General features: G+C 46.7%; 2 protein-coding genes across 4 annotated transcripts in view; one reads left to right on the top strand and one right to left on the bottom strand.

Moving 5' to 3' along the window:
• PI4KA (phosphatidylinositol 4-kinase alpha) overlaps nucleotides 1-896 on the bottom strand; it is a 268,461-nt gene extending 267,565 nt beyond the window's left edge. For both annotated transcript variants that reach the window (XM_075321257.1, XM_075321249.1), the window contains exon 1: nucleotides 743-896. In XM_075321257.1, coding sequence (XP_075177372.1) covers nucleotides 743-847 — 105 coding nt within the window. In that variant the 5' untranslated portion in view covers nucleotides 848-896. The remainder of the gene's footprint in view (nucleotides 1-742) is intronic.
• A 162-nt stretch (nucleotides 897-1,058) lies between these two features.
• SNAP29 (synaptosome associated protein 29) overlaps nucleotides 1,059-27,488 on the top strand; it is a 60,399-nt gene continuing 33,969 nt past the window's right edge. The window contains exons 1-3 of one of the 2 annotated variants that reach the window (XM_075321277.1): nucleotides 1,059-1,149; nucleotides 1,281-1,532; nucleotides 26,877-27,070. In XM_075321277.1, coding sequence (XP_075177392.1) covers nucleotides 1,293-1,532; nucleotides 26,877-27,070 — 434 coding nt within the window. In that variant the 5' untranslated portion in view covers nucleotides 1,059-1,149; nucleotides 1,281-1,292. Of the gene's footprint in view, nucleotides 1,208-1,280; nucleotides 1,533-26,876; nucleotides 27,071-27,488 lie in introns of both variants that reach the window. The other variant, XM_075321269.1, reaches the window with a different exon arrangement.

Genomic DNA, 27,488 nt, shown 5'->3' on the forward strand with positions numbered 1-27,488 from the left:
AGTCAGAAACATTTCAATCGGGGACGAAATCTTAAATTTAAGCCAGAAGACGTTCAAAATGTATTCTACAACTATTCTGACATGAATTGTTAAAGTACACCGGCCCCATCAGGTCTAAGTGATCCCATTAATATATACAACATGTATAGTGAAATCTGGTGACAGGTTCACATTAAATTATCCAAAGCAGTGGTGATATTACTGACAGATAACACACAGCAAGTGGATCTAATGATGGAGACGTATATCCAGGGGTCCGGCACATTGCTGGACTCCACTGCTGCTCATCAGAAACACTTCCCCACTCTACAGAAGTTTCATTGCCTCAAACGTGACCTATATGACATACACCATTGTCCAGGCTTCAGAGCTGAAATCTCCCAGCAATCCCTGAATGCCCAGAGCTTTTTCTGGGATTTCCACACATATTTTATGCAGATATGGGCGGCATCAGTAAGGGTTTGGTGCCATTATCACCAATCATAGTAACATCTGCCCCCAGACAACCTCCTCATTCATAAGACACCTTATATAAAGCCCAGAAACCCTACAGAAGGTAATGAAGGGAGCCCAGGCGAGAGCCAGGAGCATCTCCTCCCAGCCTGGCAGATGAAGGGTTACCGCCCCTCCCACCTGTCAATCACACATGATTACCCCCAGCACTAGGAGTACTCTCCCCGGGGTGATTCCTAGGCAGCTACGTGTACCCCAGCACCCCACCAATGCCGGCCCTGGCGCTCACCTTCTCTAAGGCCGCCGGTCTCTGCACTGCCAGGGAGCGGGCAAGGGACAGCACTGTGTTGAAATAGAACCCCCGGGAGCCACTGCTGCCCCCCTTGGCCGCCATGTTCCTCCCGGAGCCGTCAGATGACGTCAGCACTCAACATGACTCGATCACATGACCATTGGAGAAGAAGCGGAGGAGGGAGACCGGCCCCCATTACCATGGCAACTAGCCTGCAGCTACTTCCGGTATCTATACCAAAACATACACCCATCATCTATATACACTTGTGTAATGTACAGTTATCACCGATAGGGGCGGCAAGGGATGCTAAGTTATGGTTATAAATCGCATTATGGCAGAGCAGTGAGGGCGGAAGCCAGTGCTGACGTCAGCAGAAGGGCGGAAGTGATGTCCTCAGTCAGGTGAGCGGTGGGGGCAGGGCTCCGGGGTGTTGTGTGCTTGTATTCCGAGGCTGTACCGGTAAGCTGGCTGCTCTGTGTGTCCGTAGGTGGTGGATGTGTCTGATGGACGGATAATTGTGTCTCCTCCACAGTGCTGAGCCACCATGTCCAGGAACTATAACCCCTTTGATGAGGATGAAGATGATGACTTTAAGCCTGTGAAGTGGAACAGTGATGAGGACCCCTACGAGTCCCCCGCTGACCGGAGGAGACGGGAGGAGGCGGACAGGCAGAGGTCACTGCAGCAAGAGGTGCTGAGGAGGGCGCAGTCCACGGTGGACAGCAGCAGCCGGTCAGTGGGGCTGGTCTACGAGTCCGAGAAGGTCGGGGTGGAGACGGCGGAGGTGAGCGGGCACGCTGGGATGTCGTGCTGGGTCCACACATTTATTAGGGGGGTTTCCTATCTCGGTGTAGAATGTACCGTCCGGCTATGATTCCGGCCTTTGGGACCCCACCGGTCACCAGTCAGGGGAGCACAGCACTGATTTAAAGGGAATTTGTCACCAGATTTGGGGCCTATAAGCTGCGGCCACCACCAGTGGGCTCTTATATACAGCAATCTAACATGCTGTATATAAGAGCCCAGGCCGCTGTGTACAACATAAAAATGAGTTTATAATAATCACCTAGAAGGTTACTCCCGGTGCAGACTGGTTGAATGGGTATCTCTGGGACTAGTGCCTCGTCTTTCGGCCATCTTGGTCCTCCTTCTTCTGAAGCCGGCGTGCATGACGCGTCCTACATCATCCACACAGGCCGGTATTGAGGACCTCAGTGCTGGCGAATGTGTATGACGTAGAACGCGTCATGCACCGCGGCTTCAGAATAAGGAGAACAAAGATGGCCGAAAGACGAGGCACCAGTCCCTGGGAACGGAGACACCCATTCAACCAGTCTTCACCAGAACGACCTAGGTGAGTATTATATAAAGTGTTTTTTATGTTCTACACAGCGGCCTGGGCTCTTATATACAGCATGTTATAAGAGCCCACTGGTGGTGGCCGCAGCTTAAAGGCCCCAAATCTGATGACAGGTTCCCTTTTAAGGCTATGTGCGCACAGTGCGTTTTTCGGGGTGTTTTTGGGCGTTTTTCGGGTGAGTTTTTGGCCTCAAAACTGCAGGACTTTGCTTCCCCAGCAAAGTCTGAGTTTTCCTTTTTGCTGTCCGCACACATCTGTTATTTTTACCTGCGTTTTTGAGTTAAAAAAAAAAAATGGACATGTCAGTTCTTTCCTGCGTTTTTCTGCGTTTTCCGCCCATGCAATGCATCTGAAAAACGCAGCAAAACGCAGAGATAAAAAAGGCGTTTTTTCGACGCAGGTGCGTTTTTAGCGGCCAAAAACGCAGCGTCAAAAAGACGCAGTGTGCAAACCTAGCCTAAAAGGAATCTGTCAGCAGGTTTTTGCTATGTAATCTTACGACACTATGCTTCAAGGGTTAACACAAATGTCAGCATTGTCTCTTATCACACTGTGTGGTTTACCTGCAATGTTTATCTTCAGGGGGTTATCATTGTCTGACTAGTTCAGCTATAGGTCAGCTAGACTGGCATACCCCATGCTGTGATTATTATATGAACCTACAAGGATTCCTCCAGGGGAGAGGTCCAACCATGATATAAAGAAACAATAATGGTGTAGTCCCTAAGTAAATAATAGTAGTATCAGAATATATGGGAATCACATAGGAAGAGGATCAAAATCAGGAATGATGATAAAAGCTATAAACCTTCTGACTATCAATCCAATAAATAATAATAATAAAATTGACATATTATGTACATGAAAAAGCTGACAAAAAGTATGAGTAGCAAAAGAAGACTGGCAGCGACCCGGAGGCAGGAGTAAGCGCTCTGCTTCCAGGGGTCCCCAGTCTGCATCGGTCTGCTACAAACATAATGAGTCATGTAGCTGAAAAAACTGCAGTCCCACAACATTGTAAGAAAGGGAAATGCACCCAATGTAACAGCTGACTGGTGGACTGCAGGTAAACATATACAATGCCATATCAGATATCACTGTCTAAATATGCTGGGGTCCTGGGTTCAAGTCCCACTAAGGATAACATCTGCAAGGAGTTTATATGGCCCCCGTGTTTGCGTGGGTTTCCTCCCACACTCCAAAAACATACTGATAGGGAATTTAGATTGGCAACACTGTCCCCATTGGGGCTCACAATGTATGTAAAGCATTTTGGAATTAATAGCGCTATATAAATGAATGAATAAATAATAATAATATTATTACTTTGAGACAGTGCTTGTGGAATGGTGAGTCTGTAGACAGCGGGGAGAACCTCGATGTGCGTTTCATCAGTATACGGCTTCATCAGGAGCTCACTGTCTATATACATTGTATACAGGTAGCCTACTGTGGGTGCGGGCAGCTTTCTCAGCTCTGCTGCATTGCTCAATCTAAAAACTCTGTCAGAACAGCTGCACCCAGTAATCTAAGTGATACATCTTTTGGATTCAGAGTCTCTTTAGGCCCCTTTACACACTGAGACTTTCAGCGATCCCAACCTGGCCAGGATCGCTACAAAGTCTCTGGTGAGTTGCTGGTGAGCTGTCAAACAGGCAGACCTGGAAAACGATGCAACAGCGATCCGGACCTGCAGAACGACCTAGCTAGTCATTGGGGACGTTGTAAAGCAGCTTTTTGAAAGGGAAGTCGCTAACGAAGTCGCTGTAAAGTCCCCTTTACACACTGAAACTTTCTAGCGATTATGCTGCACAGCGGGAAACAAAGGACCAAAGAATGGTCCTGAACGATTTGTAGTGATCAGCGACCTCACAGCATGGGCCAGGTCGCTGATGCGTTTCACACACTGCAATGTCGCTGGGGAGGTCGCTATAACGTCACAAAACCGGCGACGTTACAGCGATGTCGTTTGCGATGTTGCAGTGTGTAAAGCCACCTTTTGCCTACAACATGTTGAACTAGCAAAAACCTGTTCACTGATTCCTTTTAATGTTGCTTCATCTTCACTGCATGAAAAGAGCTGTAGCCCCTTTATTGCCAGGATTGTGTGCCCCCCACTAGTCATAATCTGAAGACATATTCTTGAGGAGTCCAATCACTATATCAAGTTGGAAACCGTCATTAAAATGTGTAGCTTGGACCCCAGGCATCTATTCTGTAAATCAGACTGTCCATGATGCCACATAGTCCCTTCAGGAGAGCTACAATCCCCTTACAAGAGCTCTGTACATAAAGACCCCATACACATTAGACTAAAGTCGTCCGAACCCACCATCTGTCTATGTGAGCCTTGGACAATTTATAGTTGGGGGAAATCGCAATCCATAATGTCCGTTTATAGACTGCTGATCATATTGTCTCCTGGGGAAAAGCTGGCACTAGACACATCTGCAGTGGCATTCTCATAGACCGCACAGTAGCACTTGCCAAACGAGCTGTCTCCTGTATGGGAGAGGTGGCCAAACATCATTCAGCCGACAGCCATCTAATGTGTATGGTGGACGCTTACGTCACCGATTTATTCACACAGACCTGTAATATAACTGGGCATACAGATTAGAAAACTCACCGGACCCGCCATACACAGCCACATGGCAGTGCCTTATCTACCTTACCCACCCATGTGAACAAGGATCAGGCAGTTGAATTCCACCGCCTGTCCTCATGCCCTCCAAAATAATCTGACGGGAACTGGTGAGTGATATTAGTGCCCTTTGTCAATGTGTTTGCTCAGTGCTACAGGACTGGATGCAGGCCATCTTGCATCTTGGGAGGGTGTCTCTTATCAAAATCACCAGTTTTATTTATTTTCTTCTTGGTATTTATTAAAGTGTACACATTCCAGGACTTGGAGAATATATTTTAACCTCTCCGTTTTATATTGTTTGTTGTATTTATTTTTTTTTTTTTCTTTGCATGCAAATAAGATGCAAAAATGCTGAAGTGTGGCGGGTGCAGCCGAGCTGAACACCAGCTGGGGAAGATCTTCAGAAAAAAACAGTTAAAGATTACACATAGTCACTTATTTTGTGCTGAATGGGTAAATCTTAAAAGAATATAAAAGGAGAACCACTACAGTCCACTATCAGGACTTTTCTTAAGTAATGTACAGACCAAGACACAGCATGACCAATTCTAAGTGTAGGGAATCTGTTTTAGTCCCGGGCAAGCCCTTAAAAGGGAACCAATCACCAGGATTTTCGTATATAAGGTAAAGCCAGTGCTATACTGGCACTATCAGGCTGATTCTATACATACCTGTAGTGGTCAGCTCGGATGTATAGGTTTTGAAATCCAAGAAAGTAAAGTTTATAAAATTAGCAGCTTGTTGAGTGACAGCTGCACTGGAGCAGATCATATATTCATAGTTATCCCCTCCCCCTGTTAGAATTAGCATAAGCCTTATACAAACTACTCACTTTGTTGCAGGACCTGTGTGAGGTCATACCCATGTGACCTGGTATCCAGCTTTGTTGGCTGAGGCCCTGCCCTTTTCTGGTCACATGGGTATGACCTCACCACAGATCCTGCTAGACCAGACCTGGGCAAGGGGCGGCCCGCGGGCCACATCCGGCCCGCCTTCTCTCTGTGACCGACCCGCCTGGCTCCGAGCGTCCTTGCTGGCCGGTCACTGATGAGGGCAATCCGACCTGTTGTTCGGAGCTCCAGGCTCCAGGCGGCCCGTGGTCAGATTGCCCTCATCACACGCTGCGTGCCGGCGTGCAGGGAACAGAGGACATTTCCTGCAGCGCAGCACAGTGCAGGCAGTGGAACGCAGGAATCTGTCCTCTGTTGCCTGCCGGCACTTTCTCTGTGACACACACGCGTGCGCCCTGATGTCGTCAGTACGGCGCGCGTGTGTGTCATTTGAAAAGTTCCCACCCTGCAGGAGAAGAAGCTGCAGCAGCAGCCGGGGCCTCTATGGAGAGAGGAAGCAGCTCAGCGGGGGGCCGTACAAGAGAAGAAGGATGTCAGCGGGAGCCCGTACGGAGGTGCCTGAGGAGGGAAAGGTGAGTGGTGACTAGTAACCTGAGGGGACAATGGGTGGGGTGGAGTATTTGGGTGGGGTGGAGTATTTGGGTGGGGTGGAGTAGTATACGGCAATGTAGTTTTACAGGTGTAGTATTTAGGGGTCTAGTGATGTATATGTGGATGTAGTGATGTATATTACAGGTGTATATGGGGGTGCAGTGACGTATATTACAGGTGTATATGGGGGTGCAGTGACGTATATTACAGGTGTATATGGGGATGCAGTGACGTATATTACAGGTGTATATGGGGGTGCAGTGATGTATATGGGGGTGCAGTGATGTATATGGGGGTGTAGTGATGTATATTATAGGTGTATATGGGGGTGCAGTGATGTATATGGGGGTGTAGTGATGTATATTATAGGTGTATATGGGGGTGCAGTGATGTATATGGGGGTGCAGTGATGTATATTACAGGTGTATATGGGGGTGCAGTGATGTATATGGGGGTGCAGTGATGTATATTACAGGTGTATATGGGGGTGCAGTGACGTATATTACAGGTGTATATGGGGGTGCAGTGACGTATATTACAGGTGTATATGGGGGTGCAGTGACGTATATTACAGGTGTATATGGGGATGCAGTGACGTATATTACAGGTGTATATGGGGGTGCAGTGATGTATATGTGGATGTGGTGATGTATATTACAGGTGTATATGGGGGTGTAGTGATGTATATTACAGGTGTATATGGGGGTGCAGTGATGTATATGGGGGTGTAGTGATGTATATTATAGGTGTATATGGGGGTGCAGTGATGTATATGGGGGTGTAGTGATGTATATTATAGGTGTATATGGGGGTGCAGTGATGTATATTACAGGTGTATATGGGGGTGCAGTGATGTATATGGGGGTGCAGTGATGTATATTACAGGTGTATATGGGGGTGCAGTGATGTATATGGGGGTGTAGTGATGTATATTACAGGTGTATATGGGGGTGTAGTGATGTATATTACAGGTGTATATGGGGGTGTAGTGGTGTATATTACAGGTGTATATGGGGGTGTAGTGGTGTATATTACAGGTGTATATGGGGGTGTAGGGGTGTATATTACAGGTGTATATGGGAGTGTAGTGGTGTATATTACAGGTGTATATGGGGGTGCAGTGGTGTATATTACAGGTGTATATGGGGGTGCAGTGGTGTATATTACAGGTGTATATGGGGGTGCAGTGGTGTATGTTACAGGTGTATATGGGGGTGCAGTGGTGTATGTTACAGGTGTATATGGGGGTGCAGTGGTGTATGTTACAGGTGTATATGGGGGTGCAGTGGTGTATGTTACAGGTGTATATGGGGGTGCAGTGGTGTATGTTACAGGTGTATATGGGGGTGCAGTGGTGTATGTTACAGGTGTATATGGGGGTGCAGTGGTGTATGTTACAGGTGTATATGGGGGTGCAGTGGTGTATGTTACAGGTGTATATGGGGGTGCAGTGGTGTATGTTACAGGTGTATATGGGGGTGCAGTGGTGTATGTTACAGGTGTATATGGGGGTGCAGTGGTGTACAGTCAGGGCCAGAAATATTTGGACAGTGAAACAAGTTTTGTTATTTTAGCTGTTTACAAAAACGTGTTCAGAAATACAATTATATATATATAATATGGGCTGAAAGTGCACACTCCCAGCTGCAATATGAGAGTTTTCACATCCAAATCGGAGAAAGGGTTTAGGAATCATAGCTCTGTAATGCATAGCCTCCTCTTTTTCAAGGGACCAAAAGTAATTGGACAAGGGACTCTAAGGGCTGCAATTAACTCTGAAGGCGTCTCCCTCGTTAACCTGTAATCAATGAAGTAGTTAAAAGGTCTGGGGTTGATTACAGGTGTGTGGTTTTGCATTTGGAAGCTGTTGCTGTGACCAGACAACATGCGGTCTAAGGAACTCTCAATTGAGGTGAAGCAGAACATCCTGAGGCTGAAAAAAAAGAAAAAATCCATCAGAGAGATAGCAGACATGCTTGGAGTAGCAAAATCAACAGTCGGGTACATTCTGAGAAAAAAGGAATTGACTGGTGAGCTTGGGAACTCAAAAAGGCCTGGGCGTCCACGGATGACAACAGTGGTGGATGATCGCCGCATACTTTCTTTGGTGAAGAAGAACCCGTTCACAACATCAACTGAAGTCCAGAACACTCTCAGTGAAGTAGGTGTATCTGTCTCTAAGTCAACAGTAAAGAGAAGACTCCATGAAAGTAAATACAAAGGGTTCACATCTAGATGCAAACCATTCATCATTTCCAAAAATAGACAGGCCAGAGTTAGATTTGCTGAAAAACACCTCATGAAGCCAGCTCAGTTCTGGAAAAGTATTCTATGGACAGATGAGACAAAGATCAACCTGTACCAGAATGATGGGAAGAAAAAAGTTTGGAGCAGAAAGGGAATGGCACATGATCCAAGGCACACCACATCCTCTGTAAAACATGGTGGAGGCAACGTGATGGCATGGCATGCATGGCTTTCAATGGCACTGGGTCACTTGTGTTTATTGATGACATAACAGCAGACAAGAGTAGCCGGATGAATTCTGAAGTGTACCGGGATATACTTTCAGCCCAGATTCAGCCAAATGCCGCAAAGTTGATCGGACGGCGCTTCATAGTACAGATGGACAATGACCCCAGGCATACAGCCAAAGCTACCCAGGAGTTCATGAGTGCAAAAAAGTGGAACATTCTGCAATGGCCAAGTCAATCACCAGATCTTAACCCAATTGAGCATGCATTTCACTTGCTCAAATCCAGACTTAAGACGGAAAGACCCACAAACAAGCAAGACCTGAAGGCTGCGGCTGTAAAGGCCTGGCAAAGCATTAAGAAGGAGGAAACCCAGCGTTGGTGATGTCCATGGGTTCCACACTTAAGGCAGTGATTGCCTCCAAAGGATCATTGTCCATCTCTACTATGAAGCACCGTCCGATCAACTTTGCGGCATTTGGCTGAATCTGGGCTGAAAGTATATCCCGGTACACTTCAGAATTCATCCGGCTACTCTTGTCTGCTGTTATGTCATCAATAAACACAAGTGACCCAGTGCCATTGAAAGCCATGCATGCCATCACGTTGCCTCCACCATGTTTTACAGAGGATGTGGTGTGCCTTGGATCATTTGCCGTTCCCTTTCTTCTCCAAACTTTTTTCTTCCCATCATTCTGGTACAGGTTGATCTTTGTCTCATCTGTCCATAGAATACTTTTCCAGAACTGAGCTGGCTTCATGAGGTGTTTTTCAGCAAATTTAACTCTGGCCTGTCTATTTTTGGAATTGATGAATGGTTTGCATCTAGATGTGAACCCTTTGTATTTACTTTCATGGAGTCTTCTCTTTACTGTTGACTTAGAGACAGATACACCTACTTCACTGAGGGTGTTCTGGACTTCAGTTGATGTTGTGAACGGGTTCTTCTTCACCAAAGAAAGTATGCGGCGATCATCCACCACTGTTGTCATCTGTGGACGCCCAGGCCTTTTTGAGTTCCCAAGCTCACCAGTCAATTCCTTTTTTCTCAGAATGTACCAGACTGTTGATTTTGCTACTCCAAGCATGTCTGCTATCTCTCTGATGGATTTTTTCTTTTTTTTCAGCCTCAGGATGTTCTGCTTCACCTCAATTGAGAGTTCCTTAGACCGCATGTTGTCTGGTCACAGCAACAGCTTCCAAATGCAAAACCACACACCTGTAATCAACCCCAGACCTTTTAACTACTTCATTGATTACAGGTTAACGAGGGAGACACCTTCAGAGTTAATTGCAGCCCTTAGAGTCCCTTGTCCAATTACTTTTGGTCCCTTGAAAAAGAGGAGGCTATGCATTACAGAGCTATGATTCCTAAACCCTTTCTCCGATTTGGATGTGAAAACTCTCATATTGCAGCTGGGAGTGTGCACTTTCAGCCCATAATATATATATATATATATATATATATATATATATATATATATATATATATATATATATATATATATATATATATATATATATATATATATATATATATATATATATATATATATATATATATATATATATATATATATATATATATATATATATATATATATATATATATATATAATACAAATATATATATATATATGTGAAAACTCTCATATTGCAGCTGGGAGTGTGCACTTTCGGATATATATATATATATATATATCCGAAAGTGCACACTCCCAGCTGCAATATGAGAGTTTTCACATATATATATATATATATATATATATATATATATATATATATATATATATTTGTATTTCTGAACATGTTTTTGTAAACAGCTAAAATATCAAAACTTGTGTCACTGTCCAAATATTTCTGGACCTAACTGTATTTTGGGGTGATGTAGTATATGGGGATTGTTTGTGTGTGGTACTGGAGTTACATCGGGTACCACGTGCTCTCTCCCCACCCCCTGCAGCGCCATACCGCCATTACAGGGCCTGATTTGCATTTCTCCGGTACCTGTTTGCATATATGTGACAGGTACCGGAGAAAACACGAGTCTGTGAAATAAAAAGATTTTCCATATTTACCTGCTTTCTTAAGCTCTGCTGCTTCCCGCTCCTGACCACCGCTCATTCATTGATTATTCACCACACTCAGGACCTGGAAGCCGGAGCATCGCGATGACTGCACCGGGCACAGCACCGTTGAGGACATCACCGCAGGGACAGGTGAGTATTCTGCAAGCACAGTGACCTCCAGGAGGTCATCAGAGTTTCCAATGAACTCTGATGACCACCCTGCGACACCCATGCTACAGCTTCATGGGTTCATCAGAGTTCATTGGGAACTGTAACGAGTCCCCAAGATGCTCCGGCTTCCAGGTTCTCAACACACACACACACACACACACACACACCTGTATACTCACCCAGCGATGTGGTCCCCAGCGCTGTCCCTGCTTCCAGCTGCTCACTGCAGTGAATATTCAGTGAGTATAATTTTTTTTTTTTAAATCACATACTTTTTTTTTTTATTAAAACAGAGTACATACAACAGAATAACAAATCGGCATCCAAATTAAGATTATCACATCTATTACCCCTTTAACTCCCCCTCCCCCACCCCGGCAGCAACACTTCTCCCCGATACTACATCCCATTTAGTACACACTTAGAATACCCTCCAACTGCATTATAGAACCATCCCGTTGTGCAGGAGGAACAACTAGTAACACAAATAGAACAAAACACACACATCAGAGGTCTCAGACGGCCATCCTGGTCCCAGACCAGTTTACTGGTCCATCACTCGTCTTATTCGCATTGCAGCCAAGGAGACCACAGCTTCTCAAACATTTTAACATTCCCCCTTCTTTCATACACTCCCTGTTCCAGCTGAAGAATACATTTCACCCTTTTAATGTACTCTCCCCTGGTCGGGGGGTCTTTTTTAATCCAGGACCTGGCGATTACCTTTCTTGCCGCATACAGCAGCCTAGCAATGGCAATTTTCATAGTATTTTCCACCCCAAGCTCCTCAACATATCCCAATAGGCATATCACTGGACACACCCATATGTTCTTCCTATCTTGTGGATAACCTTAGTCCAAAAGGAGACCAGTCTCGGACAAGACCACATCATATGAAAAATACCTGCGTCAGGTCCCTGACACCTTGGACACTCCGAATTCCTTTTCAACCCCATTTTAAACATCAGTAAAGGAGACCTATATACCCGGTGAATCGCGTATATGTGAGATAGTCTGGCCGGTTCGCTCATGGAAAGTTTAGGGACATACTCCAGGATACTCTCCCACACCTCCTCCGTTATCGGCCCAACTTCCTCCTCCCATTTAGATTTAGCTTTAATTGGGTAGTCTAAAAGAAAGGTATGTAGTATATCTTTATACGTGCCAGAAATGATCCCTTTAGTGCTTCCTCCGCCCTTACACACATACTCCAGTACCAGGTCAGTCTGTATGGCCACACTTAGTTTAGCCGCTTGGGCTGCAATCGCATGTTTTAATTGTCTGTAGTGGAGCCAGCCGAACGCCGGTAACTGAAACTCACTCTGTAACTGCGGGAACGATTTCAGAATTCCCCCGTCCAATATCTGATGCATGTATATTACACCCTTGCGTCTCCACTCCTCAATCTTCCCCATTTTCTGAATCTCCGGGAGATTACTGTTATCCCAGATAGGTGTAAACTTAGTTAACCGGGTCACCCCTCTCACCCTTTTCAGCCTATCCCAGGTCTTGTTTATAAGTGCCATTGTAGGAGATGCTCTACCCAGGAGCCCCACCGCACCATCCTCTAGTCCCATTACCAATGGACTTCTACCCACTATGTATTCCAGTACTTCTTTAATACCCCCATCTTTCTCTCGATCAGACCACCCCCTGAGATGTTGACATTGCGCCGCCATATAATACAATTCCGGATTTGGGATTGCTAGACCCCCCTCATCTTTCGGCCTTTGTTAAGTCTCTAATCGCACCCTAGGCTGCTTTTTACCCCACACCAGGTACCTAAACAGCAAGTTTATCCCTTTAAATCTTTTCTTTGAAATACAAACAGGGGCATTGTGCAGTATGTATAGGAGTTTAGGCATTACTACCATCTTTAGTAAATTAACCCTTCCAACAACTGACAAATGTAGCTTGTTCCAGGCATCCACTTTGGCTCGATTTAGACCAATTAATGGTCAGTCCCGAAACTTCTCCAAATTTCTCTATTATCTGCATGGCATGATCCAATGAGGCTGACGGATCCCCCAAGAAAAGTAATAAATCGTCAGCATAAAGAGCTATTTTCTCCTCTAGATGCCCATACCTAAATCCATGGATCTCCTTTGATTTCCTAATGGCCGCCGCCAGAGGCTCTATTGCAATAGCAAATAGGAGCGGCGATAGTGGGCAGCCCTGTCTCGTTCCCCGGTGCAACTCAAACGCTGAGGAGGTCATACCGTTAACTCTAACTTTAGCAATAGGCCTATTATACAACAGCTGCACCCACTTTACAAACCGTGGGCCAAAACCCATATGCTGCAACACTTTCTACAGATACCCCCACTCAACACTATCGAACGCTTTCTGGGCATCTAGCGAAGCGATCACCCTCCGGCCAGGGTTGTCAGGTGGCAACTGTAGATTAAGATATAATCTCCTGATATTAGCAGCTGTCGACCTATTGGCCATGAACCCTGATTGGTCCATATGTATTAGGTTAGGTATAACTCCAGGCCGGTTTGACAACACCTTAGCCAGAAGCTTCACGTCCGCTGTTAATAACGAGATTGGTCTATATGAGTCTGGAAGCCTCGGATTTTTATCCTCCTTAGGAATTACTACTATTATTGCTTCTCTCATAGATTCAGGCAATACACCTTCCCCCTCCGCCACCTCAAAGACTTTCAATAGTTTGGGTAATAGGATTTCTTCTAACTGTTTATAAATTTCAACTGGTAGCCCATCTGCTCCCGGTGCCTTGTCATTGCTCATGCCATGCAGAGCGCCCTCCAGTTCATCAATAGTAATAGGTGACTCCAGTTTATCTCTATCCGCCACAGACAGCACCGGAAGCTCACCTCGCTCAAGAAATGAGTCCACCTCTTCCATCCTCATCTCTCCAATAGAAGAATATAGCGTGCGATAGAAATCTTTAAAGACCCCAAGGATCTCCTCAACCTCAGTGACCTGTGTCCCCTCCACCGTGTCCATACCATGCACAAATGAACTACTCCTTTGAGCTGCAGCTATGACCGATAATAGATGACCAACTTTTTCCCCCTCCTCATAAAAATGCAATTTTTGGAACGCCTGCTTCCTTACCGCCTTCTCCAAAAGCATCTTATTAACCTGTTCATGCGCCTGCCTAAGATTTTGCTTCGCATCCGTAGTATTACTCCGAATTGCTTCCAGCTCCGTCTTATCTAAGGCCTCCAGGCTATCTTTCTCATCCTGCCTCGTCTGTGTTTTACGTCTACAGATATCCCTGAACAGGAGCCCCCTGAGGTATGCCTTCATCGCATCCCATACCACCAGGGGACCAGTGCTACCCTCATTGTGGATAAAGAATTCCCCAAGATCCCGTTCTATATTCCCCATATTAATATGACGGATCCATGCTGGATGAAGCTTCCACTCTCCCCTCCTTCCCCCTGTCAGGGTCCCCCGTCGTATGGACACTAGAATTGGGCTATGATCTGAAATCACTCTTGTCAGATATTGCACGTCGCCTATCATTAAATCCATCAGATCACTAGCTAGAGCCATGTCAATGCGGGACAGAGTGTTATGCGAAGCCGAATAACAAGAGAAGCAGGATATCCTCCCATTCCTCACTCTCCAGGCATCCACCATTCCAAGTTCCCCAATAAGAGTGCCAAACGAAGTCATACAACTATCCTGAATACCTGGAGGTCTACTACTCCTATCCCAGTACAGGTCTATCACATTATTGAAGTCCCCCACCAGTAAAAAAGGGATTACTCCCACCTTCTCAGAGAACTCCCTCATCTCCCTTAGTTTGGTGCACTTATGGAGGTGGTATATATATATTGCAGCTATACACATGAGTCTGCCAAATATTTTACACTTGACGGCCACACAATGTCCCTCTTTATCCACATACACTTCTATCTCTTCACATTGCACAGAGTTATGGATCAGCAGTGATACACCCCTTGCATAGTTGGAAAAGGTGGAGTGATAGGCCTTCTGCACCCATCTCCTATTTAAAACATGTGTTGTCTCCTTTGTGAGATGCGTTTCTAGTAGACATATTACTGACGGGTTCTGGTCTTGAACATATTTAATTATTGCCGCTCTCCTATACCTATCTGATAACCCTCTAATATTCCAACTCAACACCTTAATTCTATCCCCCATTATCCCACCCAGTAAAACCATCAAACCTTGTAGTATCTCCCCATGCTGCCTCTACCCTACCCCTTTCCCCCCTCCCCCCCCTGCTCCCCTCCCCTCCTGCTCCCCACCACTTCCTTTTTTCGAGTACTCCCGTGAAGCATTGGGTTTTCCAAACCTGGTCCATAATCCCTACTAAATTCCCCCCTACCTCCCTCACCTTCCCCTCTTAGACACATTTTAAAACTCGTCCCTTTTCCAACAATTCTCCACTCCCACCCTGTCTATGTATAATCATATTCCACTCAACCAATATAACAGTATTATTTGCTGTGCAAATGTTTTTTCAGACTTTTGTAGTTTTGTAATATGATCCTCTGTTATCCCCACTCTCTCCTCCACAGCCGCTGTTCTCAGATCGGCTTTCTTGAGGTCTTTCTTAATGTCAGCAACCTCTGCCTGTAATCCCTTAACTTGCTTTGTCAGGGTAGTCAGAGCCTCTTTACAAAAATACACCACTGCAAAAATGTCCTTTAAAGTGGGGTTTTCTGGAGCCTCCTCTGCACTGTGTTTTCTCCACTTCTCCTGTCTTATCTTGCTGCTTTTCACCATCCCCCATATCATCAGAGCTGGCATTATCTTCTCCCTCCTCTCCTATCTCACCTCTGTTATCTATATGCTGAAGTGATTTCTCTGGAGTCCAGGCAAACTTCTCCAGCCTTGCAATGATCTGCATCCTCTCCTGACAGGCTGCATTAACTTTCTCAGCTTCCTGCCTTATCATGGCACCATCTTGAGAGCTGGGGACTTTCCCGCCTCCATTATCTTTTTGCCTGGGACGGACCATGGCACGTCTCTGCATCCACCAGACTCACCCCAGATAAAGGTACTGTCACACATAACGAGATCGCTAGCGAGATCGCAGCGGAGTCACCGTTTTGGTGACGCAGTTGCGATCCCGTTAGCGATCTCGTTATGTGTGACACTTGCCAGCGATCAGGCCCCTGCTGTGAGATCTCTAGTCGTTGCAGAATGGTCCAGGCCATTTTCTTCAAAGGCGATGTCCTGCTGGGCAGGACACATCGCTGTGTTTGACACTGTGTAACAGGATCACAGTGACTGCTGAGATCGTTATACAGGTCTCTACTGCGATCTGTATTGTTCTGCATCGCTGGTAAGATCTGACTGTTTGACATCTCACCTGCGACCTCCCAGCGACTTGCCTGCGATCCCTATCAGGTCGCATCGTTTTCGGGATCGCAGGTAAGTTATGTGTTAAGGTACCTTAAGTCCTCACCACCTTATCTTCCTGACAGCCGGCTGAGGCAGTGATAACAGCGGTATTCAGGGATTTATCAAGGGAGTTTGCAGGAGAGCTCCACAAACACGTCTCCTCACATTGCCGTCCAGGCCACGCCCCTCAGTGAGTATAATTACCAGCGATAAGGAGCGGGAGGCAGCAGAGCCAGAAGCGCTGGAGAGAGGTAAATATAGAAAATCTTTTTATTAAAAAGACCCGTGTTTTCTCTGGTACTTGTCACACTGATGTCACACAGATCACATATGTGTGCGGTCCGTGTGACAACCGTGCTGCCGGAGATAAAACGGACATGTGCGTGCAGGGCCACGAAGGGTCACAGTCCGTAACTTACTGTTTGTATATGAAGGGATAGCATATATACTGTATACAGTATTAGGTAAAACTGAGTTAATTATATTAGTCCGGCCCTCTAAAACCATCCCAATTTCTCATGCGGCCCCATGGGAAAATTAATTGCCCACCCCTGTGCTAGACAATGTGAATAGTTTATATATAATTTATGCTAATTGTAACAGGGGGAAGGGATAACTATGAATCCCCCCCCCCCCCCGATATTATCTGCTCTTCAGCTGCTGTCACTCAACAAGCGGCTAATTTTATAAACTTTACTTTTTTGGATTTCAAAACCTAAACATCCGAGCTGATCACTACAGGTGTGTATAGAATCAGCCTGATAGTGCCAGTATAGCACTGGCTTTAGGTTATATACAAAAATCCTGGTGATTGGTTCCCTTTAAAACATATGGTACCTTGCATGCTCAGGACATCTGCTCAGGGCAGATAGAAATGTTTCCTTTGGCTCCAACTGTTTCGGTGTTATGCAGCTGAGAATAATTTTTATTAAGTTATCAAAAAAATATTCATGGATATTTCAGATCTTTTATTTCTTGAAAAGAATGCCCTTTCCAATTAAATGTTACTTTTTTATACTGTATTTTTAGGTTGTGGTCACTTCCCCCTTTTCCTATATATTTTCCCTCTAATTTTGCTGACAGCAGCATTATAGCACCTGCTCAGGAAGAGAAGTAAGAACTACTCGGTCATCCCTCCTTGTTTCATGTAATGATTGCTGGCACTTTCATTAGTAAGCTACGTAGAGTCTTGCAGAACAGGACCTTCACTATGAAAATATTTTTTTTTATTTATTTTTTTTTTATTGAAATTTTTTATTAAACAATTTTCTATGAAAATATTTTAAGCAGATGTAAGTCACATTCAACGCTATATGTTCTTTTAAACAAAAACAAACAAACTGCATTGTTCAGTGGAACAAATCGTGTAAGCACATCTTAGCTCCCTTGCTTTCAGTGTATGATCAATTCAGATGGTGAATTTTACCATTTTCTATAGAGAATAGTGTTGGGCCTCATTCACACATCAGTATTTTCCAAAACACAGAACAGGTGTCAATCTTTCAATTAAATAGTAAGGTCCTCTCTTGACTTTAGGCCTCTTTCACACGTACATGCCTCCGGTACGTGTTTGGCAGTTTTCTCACGTACCGGAGAAACATACACACGTAGGCCTCAGTGTGTCCAAAACCATAGGAATATATAAGTATTTTCGCACGGAACGTGTGTCCGTTCCGAACTTACGCGTGTCTGTGTGTTTCTCACGGCAAATGTCCGTTTTCTCTCCGGCATCACGGGTGTCACACTGAACGCAAACGTGTCACACGTAAAGCAAACGGACCACACTGATGTGTTCCGTGTGACACACACCGGAGAAAAGACGTGTTTGTGAGAAAAAAAAACCAAAACTTTACTCACATTCTCCAGCCCTCCTGTCTCTGCCGCTGCTGTCACTTGCTGCTGACCACCACTCATTATGCTCATTGAATATTCACTTCACTGCGGCCGGAAGCAGCAGCAGCGGGGAGTCGCAGGACCGGAGACCGAAGATCAGCACCACAGACAGCGTCGCCAGGGACAGGTGAGTAGACAGTTCCCTTTTTCTGTGTGTGATCACGGATAACACACGTAACCCATAAACACGGCTCACGGAGGGCAAAACGCACCTCTGACACGTCCGTGAAAAAAAGTGTGGTTTTTCACGAACGTGTGAAAGAGGCCTTAGGTTGTAAGGCGGTGATGGAAAGGGTTAATACCGCACTGCTTTGAAGGAAAAGGCAATCCAAGGACACCTCAATGGTGCTATTATTGCATAATTCGTTTCCAGAGATTCCATCATTTTTATCAGATGAAATGATTTTGACCTGATGAAGGAGATGTCGTTGGGTTGTCCTTTCCTTCACGGCAGACCAGCGTTAACCCTTTCCATATTCGCTTTGCAGTCTACAGCCACTTGGGCCTGCAGCAGCCGTGTCTTGTATATGCTTGGAAGTGGTTGTGATTCTCGCAACCCGGCAAGGAAGGCCTTTTAAGTGTCTTTCACCCTTTGTGTACCACTCGTATAAGATCCTATTTCTTTGTCGCTCCTAATTGGGAGACCCAGACAATTGGGTGTATAGCTACTGCCTCCGGAGGCCACACAAAGTATTACACTTAAAAGTGTAAGGCCCCTCCCCTTCTGGCTATACACCCTCCCGTGGGATCACGGGCTCCTCAGTTTTCATACTTTGTGCGAAGGAGGCACACATACACGCATAGCTCCACTGTTTAGTCAGCAGCAGCTGCTATGTCGGATGGAAGAAAAGAGGGCCCATACTAGAGCCCCCAGCATGCTCCCTTCTCACCCCACTTTTTGTCGGCGGTGTTTGTTAAGGTTGAGGTACCCATTGCGGGTACGGAGGCTGGAGCCCACATGCTGCTTCCTTCCCCATCCCCCTTAGGGCTCTGGGTGAAGTGGGATTTTACCGGTCTCCAGGCACTGAGACCGTGCTCCATCCACAGCCCCTGGAGTATCTGCTGGAATGGAGCTGAGTATCGTCAGGGACAGGCCCTGCTACGTCAAGGTACTCTGTGTCCCCGTACATATCGCGCGCACACCGCAGCGTTGCTGGGTGTGTTAGTGCGCCGGGGACAACAGCGCTGCGCGCTGGTGCCATTCCTATCTACAGCTTTGCTGAGAGGGGACATGTATTTGAAACTGCCGCGCGGCCGCTGTTGTCAGTTTTTTCGCTGCGGCGCGGCTGGGACTTGTGGTGCGCCGGGGACTTCCGCGCTGGCCGTGCATATATGACGGCCGCGCTTATTACTCGAGTCCCCGGCTTTTTGCGGCCTAGTTTCGTTTCGTTCCCGCCCCCAGGCCTGCCAGTCAGGGGAAGGGCGGGACGCTGTACAGAACGTCAGCGCAGAGGGCTGGAGTCTGCTTTGCATACTCCAGCCCTCACACTGGGCACAGTGGGACGCCAGTTTCCCGCACTTTGTTTGAGGCACGCCCACGGTCCGCCCCTCTTCACAGGACGCCGGCAGCCATTCCTGTGTGCAGTCTGAGCTGGAGAGAGGAGACTGGGAGACCCAGACACGGGATTCTGGTGCCCACACACCCGCTTTTCAGCGGGCGGTAAGCTGCCCTCAAGGGCTGACCCCCACTGGTGCCGAAGTGTATATTTGTATTTTATGCTTGCAGCTTTACATTGCACTGTACGGTCGCTGGGGATTCTCTGCTATATACCCTCCTAGATTTCTCAGAGGACACAACAGCATGTCGACCGCAAAAAGCAAAGGTGCCAAGGCACAGGCTTTCTATGCTGCTTGTACCGCTTGTGGGGCTGTTCTACCGGCAGGTTCCACTGACCCCCACTGTGTGCAGTGCTCGGCCCCTGTGGCACTTGCTCGGCCGGGGCCTCTGCTGGAGGTGACCCAGGCAGAACCTCCTGTGAATACTGTCCAGGTGACAGGGACGGAGTTTGCAGTCTTTGCTGACAGATTGTCTGTGACTATGACTAAAATTCTTGAAACATTGCAGTCTAGACCAGTAACTCAGGCCATGGACACTGTTAACTCATTGCTCCCTGGTCCTCCTCAGTCGGAACAGCTCCGGGATCCGGGGGTGTCTCTTGCATCCCAGGGTGATGGCTCTGACACGGACGACAGTCCCAGACAGCCTAAACGAGCTCGCTATGAGCGGCCCTCGACTTCATCACACTGGTCAGGGTCCCAGCAGGACTCTCTGTATGATGAGGCGGAGATAGCTGATCAGGATTCTGATCCTGAGACCGCTCTCAATTTGGATACACCAGATGGTGACGCCATAGTGAATGATCTTATAGCGTCCATCAATAAAATGTTGGACATTTCTCCCCCTGCTCCTCCTGTGGAGGAGACAGCTTCACAGCAGGAGAAATTCCATTTCAGGTATCCCAAGCGTAAATTAAGTGTATTTCTGGACCACTCTGACTTTAGAGATGCAATCCAGAAACACCACGCTTATCCGGATAAGCGTTTTTCCAAACGGCTTAAGGATACACGTTATCCTTTTCCCCCGGACGTGGTCAAGGGCTGGACCCAGTGTCCCAAGGTGGATCCCCCAATCTCCAGGCTTGCAGCTAGATCCTTAGTTGCAGTGGAAGATGGGGCGGCACTTAAAGATGCCACTGACAGGCAGATGGAGCTCTGGTTGAAATCCATCTATGAGGCTATTGGCGCGTCATTGGCTCCGGCATTCGCAGCCGTATGGGCACTCCAAGCTATTTCAGCTGGTCTTGCACAGATTGACACGGTCACACGTACATCTGCTCCGCAGGTGGCACCCTTAACCTCTCAAATGTCTGCATTTGCGTCTTACGCGATTAATGCTGTCCTAGACTCTACGAGCCGTACGGCAGTGGCGTCCGCCAACTCCGTAGTTTTACGCAGAGCCTTGTGGTTAAGAGAATGGAAGGCAGATTCTGCTTCCAAAAAGTGTTTAACCAGTTTGCCATTTTCCCCTTGACCGACTGTTTGGGGAGCGCTTAGATGAAATCATTAAACACTCCAAGGGTAAAGATTCATCCTTACCTCAGCCCAGACAAAACAAACCCCAACAGAGGAGAGGACAGTCGGGGTTTCGGTCCTTTCGAGGCTCAGGCAGGTCCCAATTCTCCTCGTCCAAAAGGACTCAAAAGGATCAGAGGAGCTCAGATTCTTGGCGGACTCAGTCACGCCCAAAAAAGACAGCCGGAAGACCCGCTACCAAGGCGGCTTCCTCATGACTTTCGGCCTCCTCTCTCCGCATCCTCGGTCGGTGGCAGGCTCTCCCGCTTTGGCGACATTTGGCTGCCACAGGTCAGACCGTTGGGTGAGAGACATTCTGTCTCACGGGTACAGGATAGAGTTCAGCTCTCGTCCTCCAACTCGCTTCTTCAGAACTTCTCCACCTCCCGACCGAGCCGATGCTCTAAGGCTAGCGGTGTCCACTCTAAAAGCGGAAGGAGTGGTGACCCCCGTTCCTCTTCAGGAACAAGGTCACGGTTTTTACTCCAACTGGTTTGTGGTGCCAAAAAAGGACGGGTCATTCCGTCCCGTTCTGGATCTAAAACTGCTCAACAAGCACGTAAAAACCAGGCGGTTCCGAATGGAATCCCTTCGCTCCGTCATCGCCTCAATGTCTCAAGGAGATTTCCTAGCATCTATAGACATCAAGGATGCTTATCTCCACGTGCCGATTGCTCCAGAGCACCAGCGTTTTCTACGCTTTGTTATAGGAGACGAACACCTTCAGTTCGTAGCTCTGCCTTTCGGGCTGGCGACAGCCCCACGTGTCTTCACCAAGGTCATGGCAGCAGTAGTAGCAGTCCTGCACTCACAAGGTCACTCTGTGATCCCGTATTTGGACGATCTACTTGTCAAGGCACCCTCTCAAGAGGCATGCCAACACAGCCTGAACGTTGCGCTGGAGACTCTCCAGAGTTTCGGGTGGATCATCAACTTTTCAAAGTCAAATCTAACTCCGACCCAATCGCTAACATATCTTGGCATGGAGTTTCATACTCTCTCAGCGATAGTGAAGCTTCCGCTGGACAAACAGCGTTCACTACAGACAGGGGTGCAATCTCTCCTTCAGGGCCAGTCGCACCCCTTAAGACGCCTCATGCACTTCTTGGGGAAGATGGTAGCAGCAATGGAGGCAGTCCCTTTCGCGCAGTTTCATCTCCGTCCACTACAATGGGACATTCTCCGCCAATGGGACGGGAAGTCGACGTCCCTCGACAGAGACGTCTCCCTTTCTCAGGCGGCCAAGGAATCTCTTCGGTGGTGGCTTCTTCCCACCGCTTTGTCGAAAGGAAAGTCCTTTCTACCCCCATCCTGGGAGGTAGTCACGACAGACGCGAGTCTATCAGGGTGGGGAGCAGTGTTTCTCCACCACAGGGCTCAAGGGACGTGGACTCAGGAAGAGTCCACCCTTCAGATCAATGTTCTAGAAATCAGAGCAGTGTATCTTGCCCTACAAGCCTTCCAGCAGTGGCTGGAAGGCAAGCAGATCCGAATTCAGTCGGACAACTCCACAGCGGTAGCGTACATCAACCACCAAGGTGGAACACGCAGTCGGCAAGCCTTCCAGGAAGTCCGACGGATTCTGACGTGGGTGGAAGACACGGCTTCCACCATATCCGCAGTTCACATCCCAGGCGTGGAAAACTGGGAAGCAGACTTCCTCAGTCGCCAGGGTATGGACGCAGGGGAATGGTCCCTTCACCCGGACGTGTTTCAGGAGATCTGTCGCCGCTGGGGTATGCCGGACGTCGACCTGATGGCGTCACGGCACAACAACAAGGTCCCGGCTTTCATGGCACGGTCTCACGATCACCGAGCTCTGGCGGCAGACGCCTTAGTTCAAGATTGGTCGCAATTCCGGCTACCTTATGTGTTCCCACCTCTGGCATTGTTACCCAGAGTGCTGCGCAAGATCAGGGCCGACTGCCGTCGCGCCATCCTCGTCGCTCCAGACTGGCCGAGGAGATCGTGGTACCCAGATCTGTGGCACCTCACGGTAGGCCAACCATGGGCACTACCAGAACGACCAGACTTGCTATCTCAAGGGCCGTTTTTCCACCTGAATTCTGCGGCCCTGAACCTGACTGTGTGGCCATTGAGTCCTGGATCCTAGCGTCTTCAGGATTATCTCGAAAGGTTATTACCACCATGAGACAGGCTAGAAAACCATCCTCCGCCAAGATCTACCACAGGACGTGGAAGATATTCTTATCTTGGTGCGCTGCTCAGGGAGTTTCTCCCTGGCCTTTTGCATTGCCTACTTTTCTTTCCTTCCTGCAATCCGGGTTGGAAAAAGGTTTGTCGCTCAGCTCCCTTAAAGGACAAGTCTCAGCGCTATCTGTATTTTTTCAGAAACGCCTAGCACGACTTCCTCAGGTTCGCACGTTCCTGCAAGGGGTCTGTCATATCGTCCCTCCTTACAAGCGGCCGTTAGAGCCCTGGGATCTGAACAAGGTTCTAATTGCTCTCCAGAAGCCGCCTTTCGAGCCTATGAAGGATGTTTCCCTTTCTCGTCTTTCACAGAAAGTGGCCTTTCTAGTAGCGGTCACGTCTCTTCGGAGAGTGTCCGAGCTAGCTGCACTCTCATGCAAATCTCCCTTCCTGGTGTTTCACCAGGACAAGGTGGTTCTACGTCCGATTCCTGAGTTTCTCCCTAAGGTGGTATCCCCCTTTCATCTCAATCAGGATGTCACATTACCTTCCTTGTGTCCTCATCCAGTTCATCAATTTGAGAAAGGTTTGCATTTGTTGGATCTGGTCAGAGCACTCAGGATCTACATTTCCCGCACGGCGCCCTTACGCCGCTCGGACGCACTCTTTGTCCTTGTCGCTGGTCAGCGTAAAGGGTCGCAAGCTTCCAAATCCACCCTGGCTCGGTGGATCAAGGAACCAATTCTTGAAACCTACCGTTCTGCGGGACTTCCGGTTCCTTCAGGGCTGAAGGCCCATTCTACCAGAGCCGTGGGTGCGTCCTGGGCATTACGGCACCAGGCTACGGCTCAGCAGGTGTGCCAGGCGGCTACCTGGTCGAGTCTGCACACCTTTACCAAGCATTATCAGGTGCATACCTACGCTTCGGCGGACGCCAGCCTAGGTAGACAAGTCCTTCAGGCGGCGGTTGCCCACCTGTAGGACAGGGCTGTTTGACGGCCCTATCACGAGGTATTCCTTTACCCACCCAGGGACTGCTTTTGGACGTCCCAATTGTCTGGGTCTCCCAATTAGGAGTGACAATGAAGAAGGGAATTTTGTTTACTTACCGTAAATTCCTTTTCTTCTAGCTCCAATTGGGAGACCCAGCACCCGCCCTGTTTTCTTAGGGATTTTTGTTTTTTTCGGGTACACATGTTGTTCATGTTGAATGGTTTCAGTTCTCCGATGTTTCTTCGGATTGAATTTGTCTTTAAACCTGTTATTGGCTTTCCTCCTTCTTGCTTTTGCACTAAAACTGAGGAGCCCGTGATCCCACGGGAGGGTGTATAGCCAGAAGGGGAGGGGCCTTACACTTTTAAGTGTAATACTTTGTGTGGCCTCCGGAGGCAGTAGCTATACACCCAATTGTCTGGGTCTCCCAATTGGAGCTAGAAGAAAAGGAATTTACGGTAAGTAAACAAAATTCCCTTCTTGCTCTTCTGTCTTCTAGTTCTTTCCAACCTACCACTCCTGACTTTGGCACACAAATCACTGCAATGCACAATACTGATGTGTGAATGAGGTCTAAAAAGGATTGTCAAAAGTTTTTCTATATATGTATGTTGTTGGGGTGTTTTGTTTTTTTTTTTTTTATCTTAAAGTGGCATATAAAAGTTTGGGCACCTCTGGGCAAAATTACTTTTATTGTAAACAGTTAAGCAAGTTGAAGATTAAATGATCTCTAAAAAGTTAAAGTTAAATGACACATGTATTTTAGGCAAACAAAACAAAAATTACATGTTAAAAATTACAAAAAGGAAAATGGGCTGATGCAAAAGTTTGGACACCATTTTATAGAGATTTGTATGCTCTGATAACTTTGACTAAGTTTTCAGTCCTTAATTAGCATGTTAGGGTTATGGATTGATTAGGAGAGGCCAGATGATGCAAATTTCAGCTTCATAAAAATCCAGACTCCTCTAACCTTGTGCCAAAAATCAACAGCCATGGGTTCTTCTAAGCAGCTGCCTAGCGCTTTGAAAATGGTGGAGGCCCACAAAGCAGGAGAAGGCTATAAGTGTTTTCAAGGTGCTGTTTCCTCAGTTAAAAATGTAATTAAAAAATGACCGTTAATAAACAGTGGAGGTCAAGGTAAGGTATGGAAGACTAAGCAAAATTTCTATGAGAGCAGCTAATAGGATTGCTTGAGAAGCGAATCTGAACCACCATCTGACTGTAAAGATCTTCAGGAAGATTTAGCACACTCTGGAGTTGTGGTACACTGTTTTACTGTTCAGAGACACCTGCACAAATATGGCCTTCATGGAAGAGTCCTCAGAAGAATACCTCTGCTGTGTCTTCATCATACAATTCCGCATCAGAAGTATGCAAAAGAACATCTAAAACAAGCCTGAAGCATTTTGGAAACAAGTCCTGTGGACTAATGAGGTTAAAATACAACTCTTTGATCACAAAGATCAAATGTACGTGTAAAGAAAAAAGGGCACTAAATTTCAGGAAAGAACATATTGCCAACCATTAAGCATAGGGTGGATCAATGATGCTTTGGGGTTGTGTTGCAGCCAGTGGCACGGGAAAGATTTCACGAGTAGAGGATTCAGTTAAATTTCAACAAATTCTTGTTGCAAGTGTAACACTATCTGGAAAGACACTTGGCGGGCTACAAAAAGCGTTTACAAGCTCTGATACTTGCCAAAGTGGGTGCTACTAGGTACTAACCATGCAGGGTGCCCAAACTCTTGCATTGGCCCATTTTCCTTATTGTTAATTTTAAAATGTGAAAAAAAATCCTTTTGTATTTTAGGCCCCAAAAAAGTGTCTTCTTTAAACTTAATGCCTTTTAGAGCTCATTTAATCTTCAACTTGCTTAACTGTTTACAAAAAGTAATTTTGACCCAAGATGCCCAAACGTGTGCATGCCACGGAATAAACAGCGACGGTCATAAAATAATTAATAATTTGAGACATTTTCACTGGTTGTGACCTCCATGACCCCATTGCTGGCTTGTTTGGTGGCTTCGAGGCACATCCAAAAATCCCATTGCAGTCATCTGACTGTGACAGCAAATCACAGGCACCCAAATAACAGCGCGTCATTGCTTCGTCCTCCTTGGTTACAACGCTGCTTCTCTGTTGCTGGTCCAATGCTTGTTGAAAGGCTGCTGGGATGACATCACACCTACAGAGCACTTCACCGCTGCAGCCAATCGAGTACAGTAGCATCAGTGCGAAGCACAGTAATTGGCTGCAGTAGCGCCATGCATTGTAGTTGTAGCCTATCATTTTATAGGTTTGCAGCCATATGGCCGCATACGTTTAAAATATGGACAACCCATTTAAGATTTACCAGCATAAACACTTTTTTTTTTTTTTTTTTTTAAATAGTGAATTTCAAGAACTCGGGAGCCTTTAAAAAATCCACAATCCCTACGCTGGCATTAAAATACCATTTGTCATTTTCTTGTAAGTGAAATTTTCCTATTCTTTCTGCACAGGAGCTAATGCGGCAGGGCGAGGCTTTGAAGCGCACCGAAAAAATGGTGGACAAAATGGAACAAGATATGAAGACCAGTCAACGCCATATCAATAGCATCAAGAGCATGTTCAGTGGCTTCACAAATTACTTTAAAGCCAAACCTGTAGAGACCCCACCTCAGAATGGAGCCTATGATTACAACGCAAGCAGCAAGTAAGTGACTGTGTCTAGTATACATCCGGTAACCAGTCTTGTGTTTAGAGGGAACCTGTCAGGAAAAAGTATTTCTAAAGATCCTTTATGATATGCTAATGAGCACAGGGACTAGTCGCAAGGGTTAGTTCTCCCAACTAGTGCGACCTTTTAGCATGTTAGTACGCCCCTGTGGGCGTGAAAACATACTATTCAATATTCAGCGACATTGGCATTGGCGTACCTGTGTTCGTTGTTACCACCTCTGATGCCGGGTTTAGGCTAGTTTATAACGGAAAGCGTTATTTATTTATTTTTTTTTTTCTTTACAGTACCGGCAGCCGACTATTGTGAACAATCAGCTGATCGCTCTTAATAGCCGGCAGCCGAGTGCCCTGACATTCCGGCGGCCGAGCGCTCAGGCGAGTGCCCTGACATT

This window comes from Anomaloglossus baeobatrachus, chromosome 1 (assembly GCF_048569485.1).
Source record: "Anomaloglossus baeobatrachus isolate aAnoBae1 chromosome 1, aAnoBae1.hap1, whole genome shotgun sequence".
Classification (NCBI taxonomy): Eukaryota; Metazoa; Chordata; class Amphibia; order Anura; family Aromobatidae; genus Anomaloglossus; species Anomaloglossus baeobatrachus.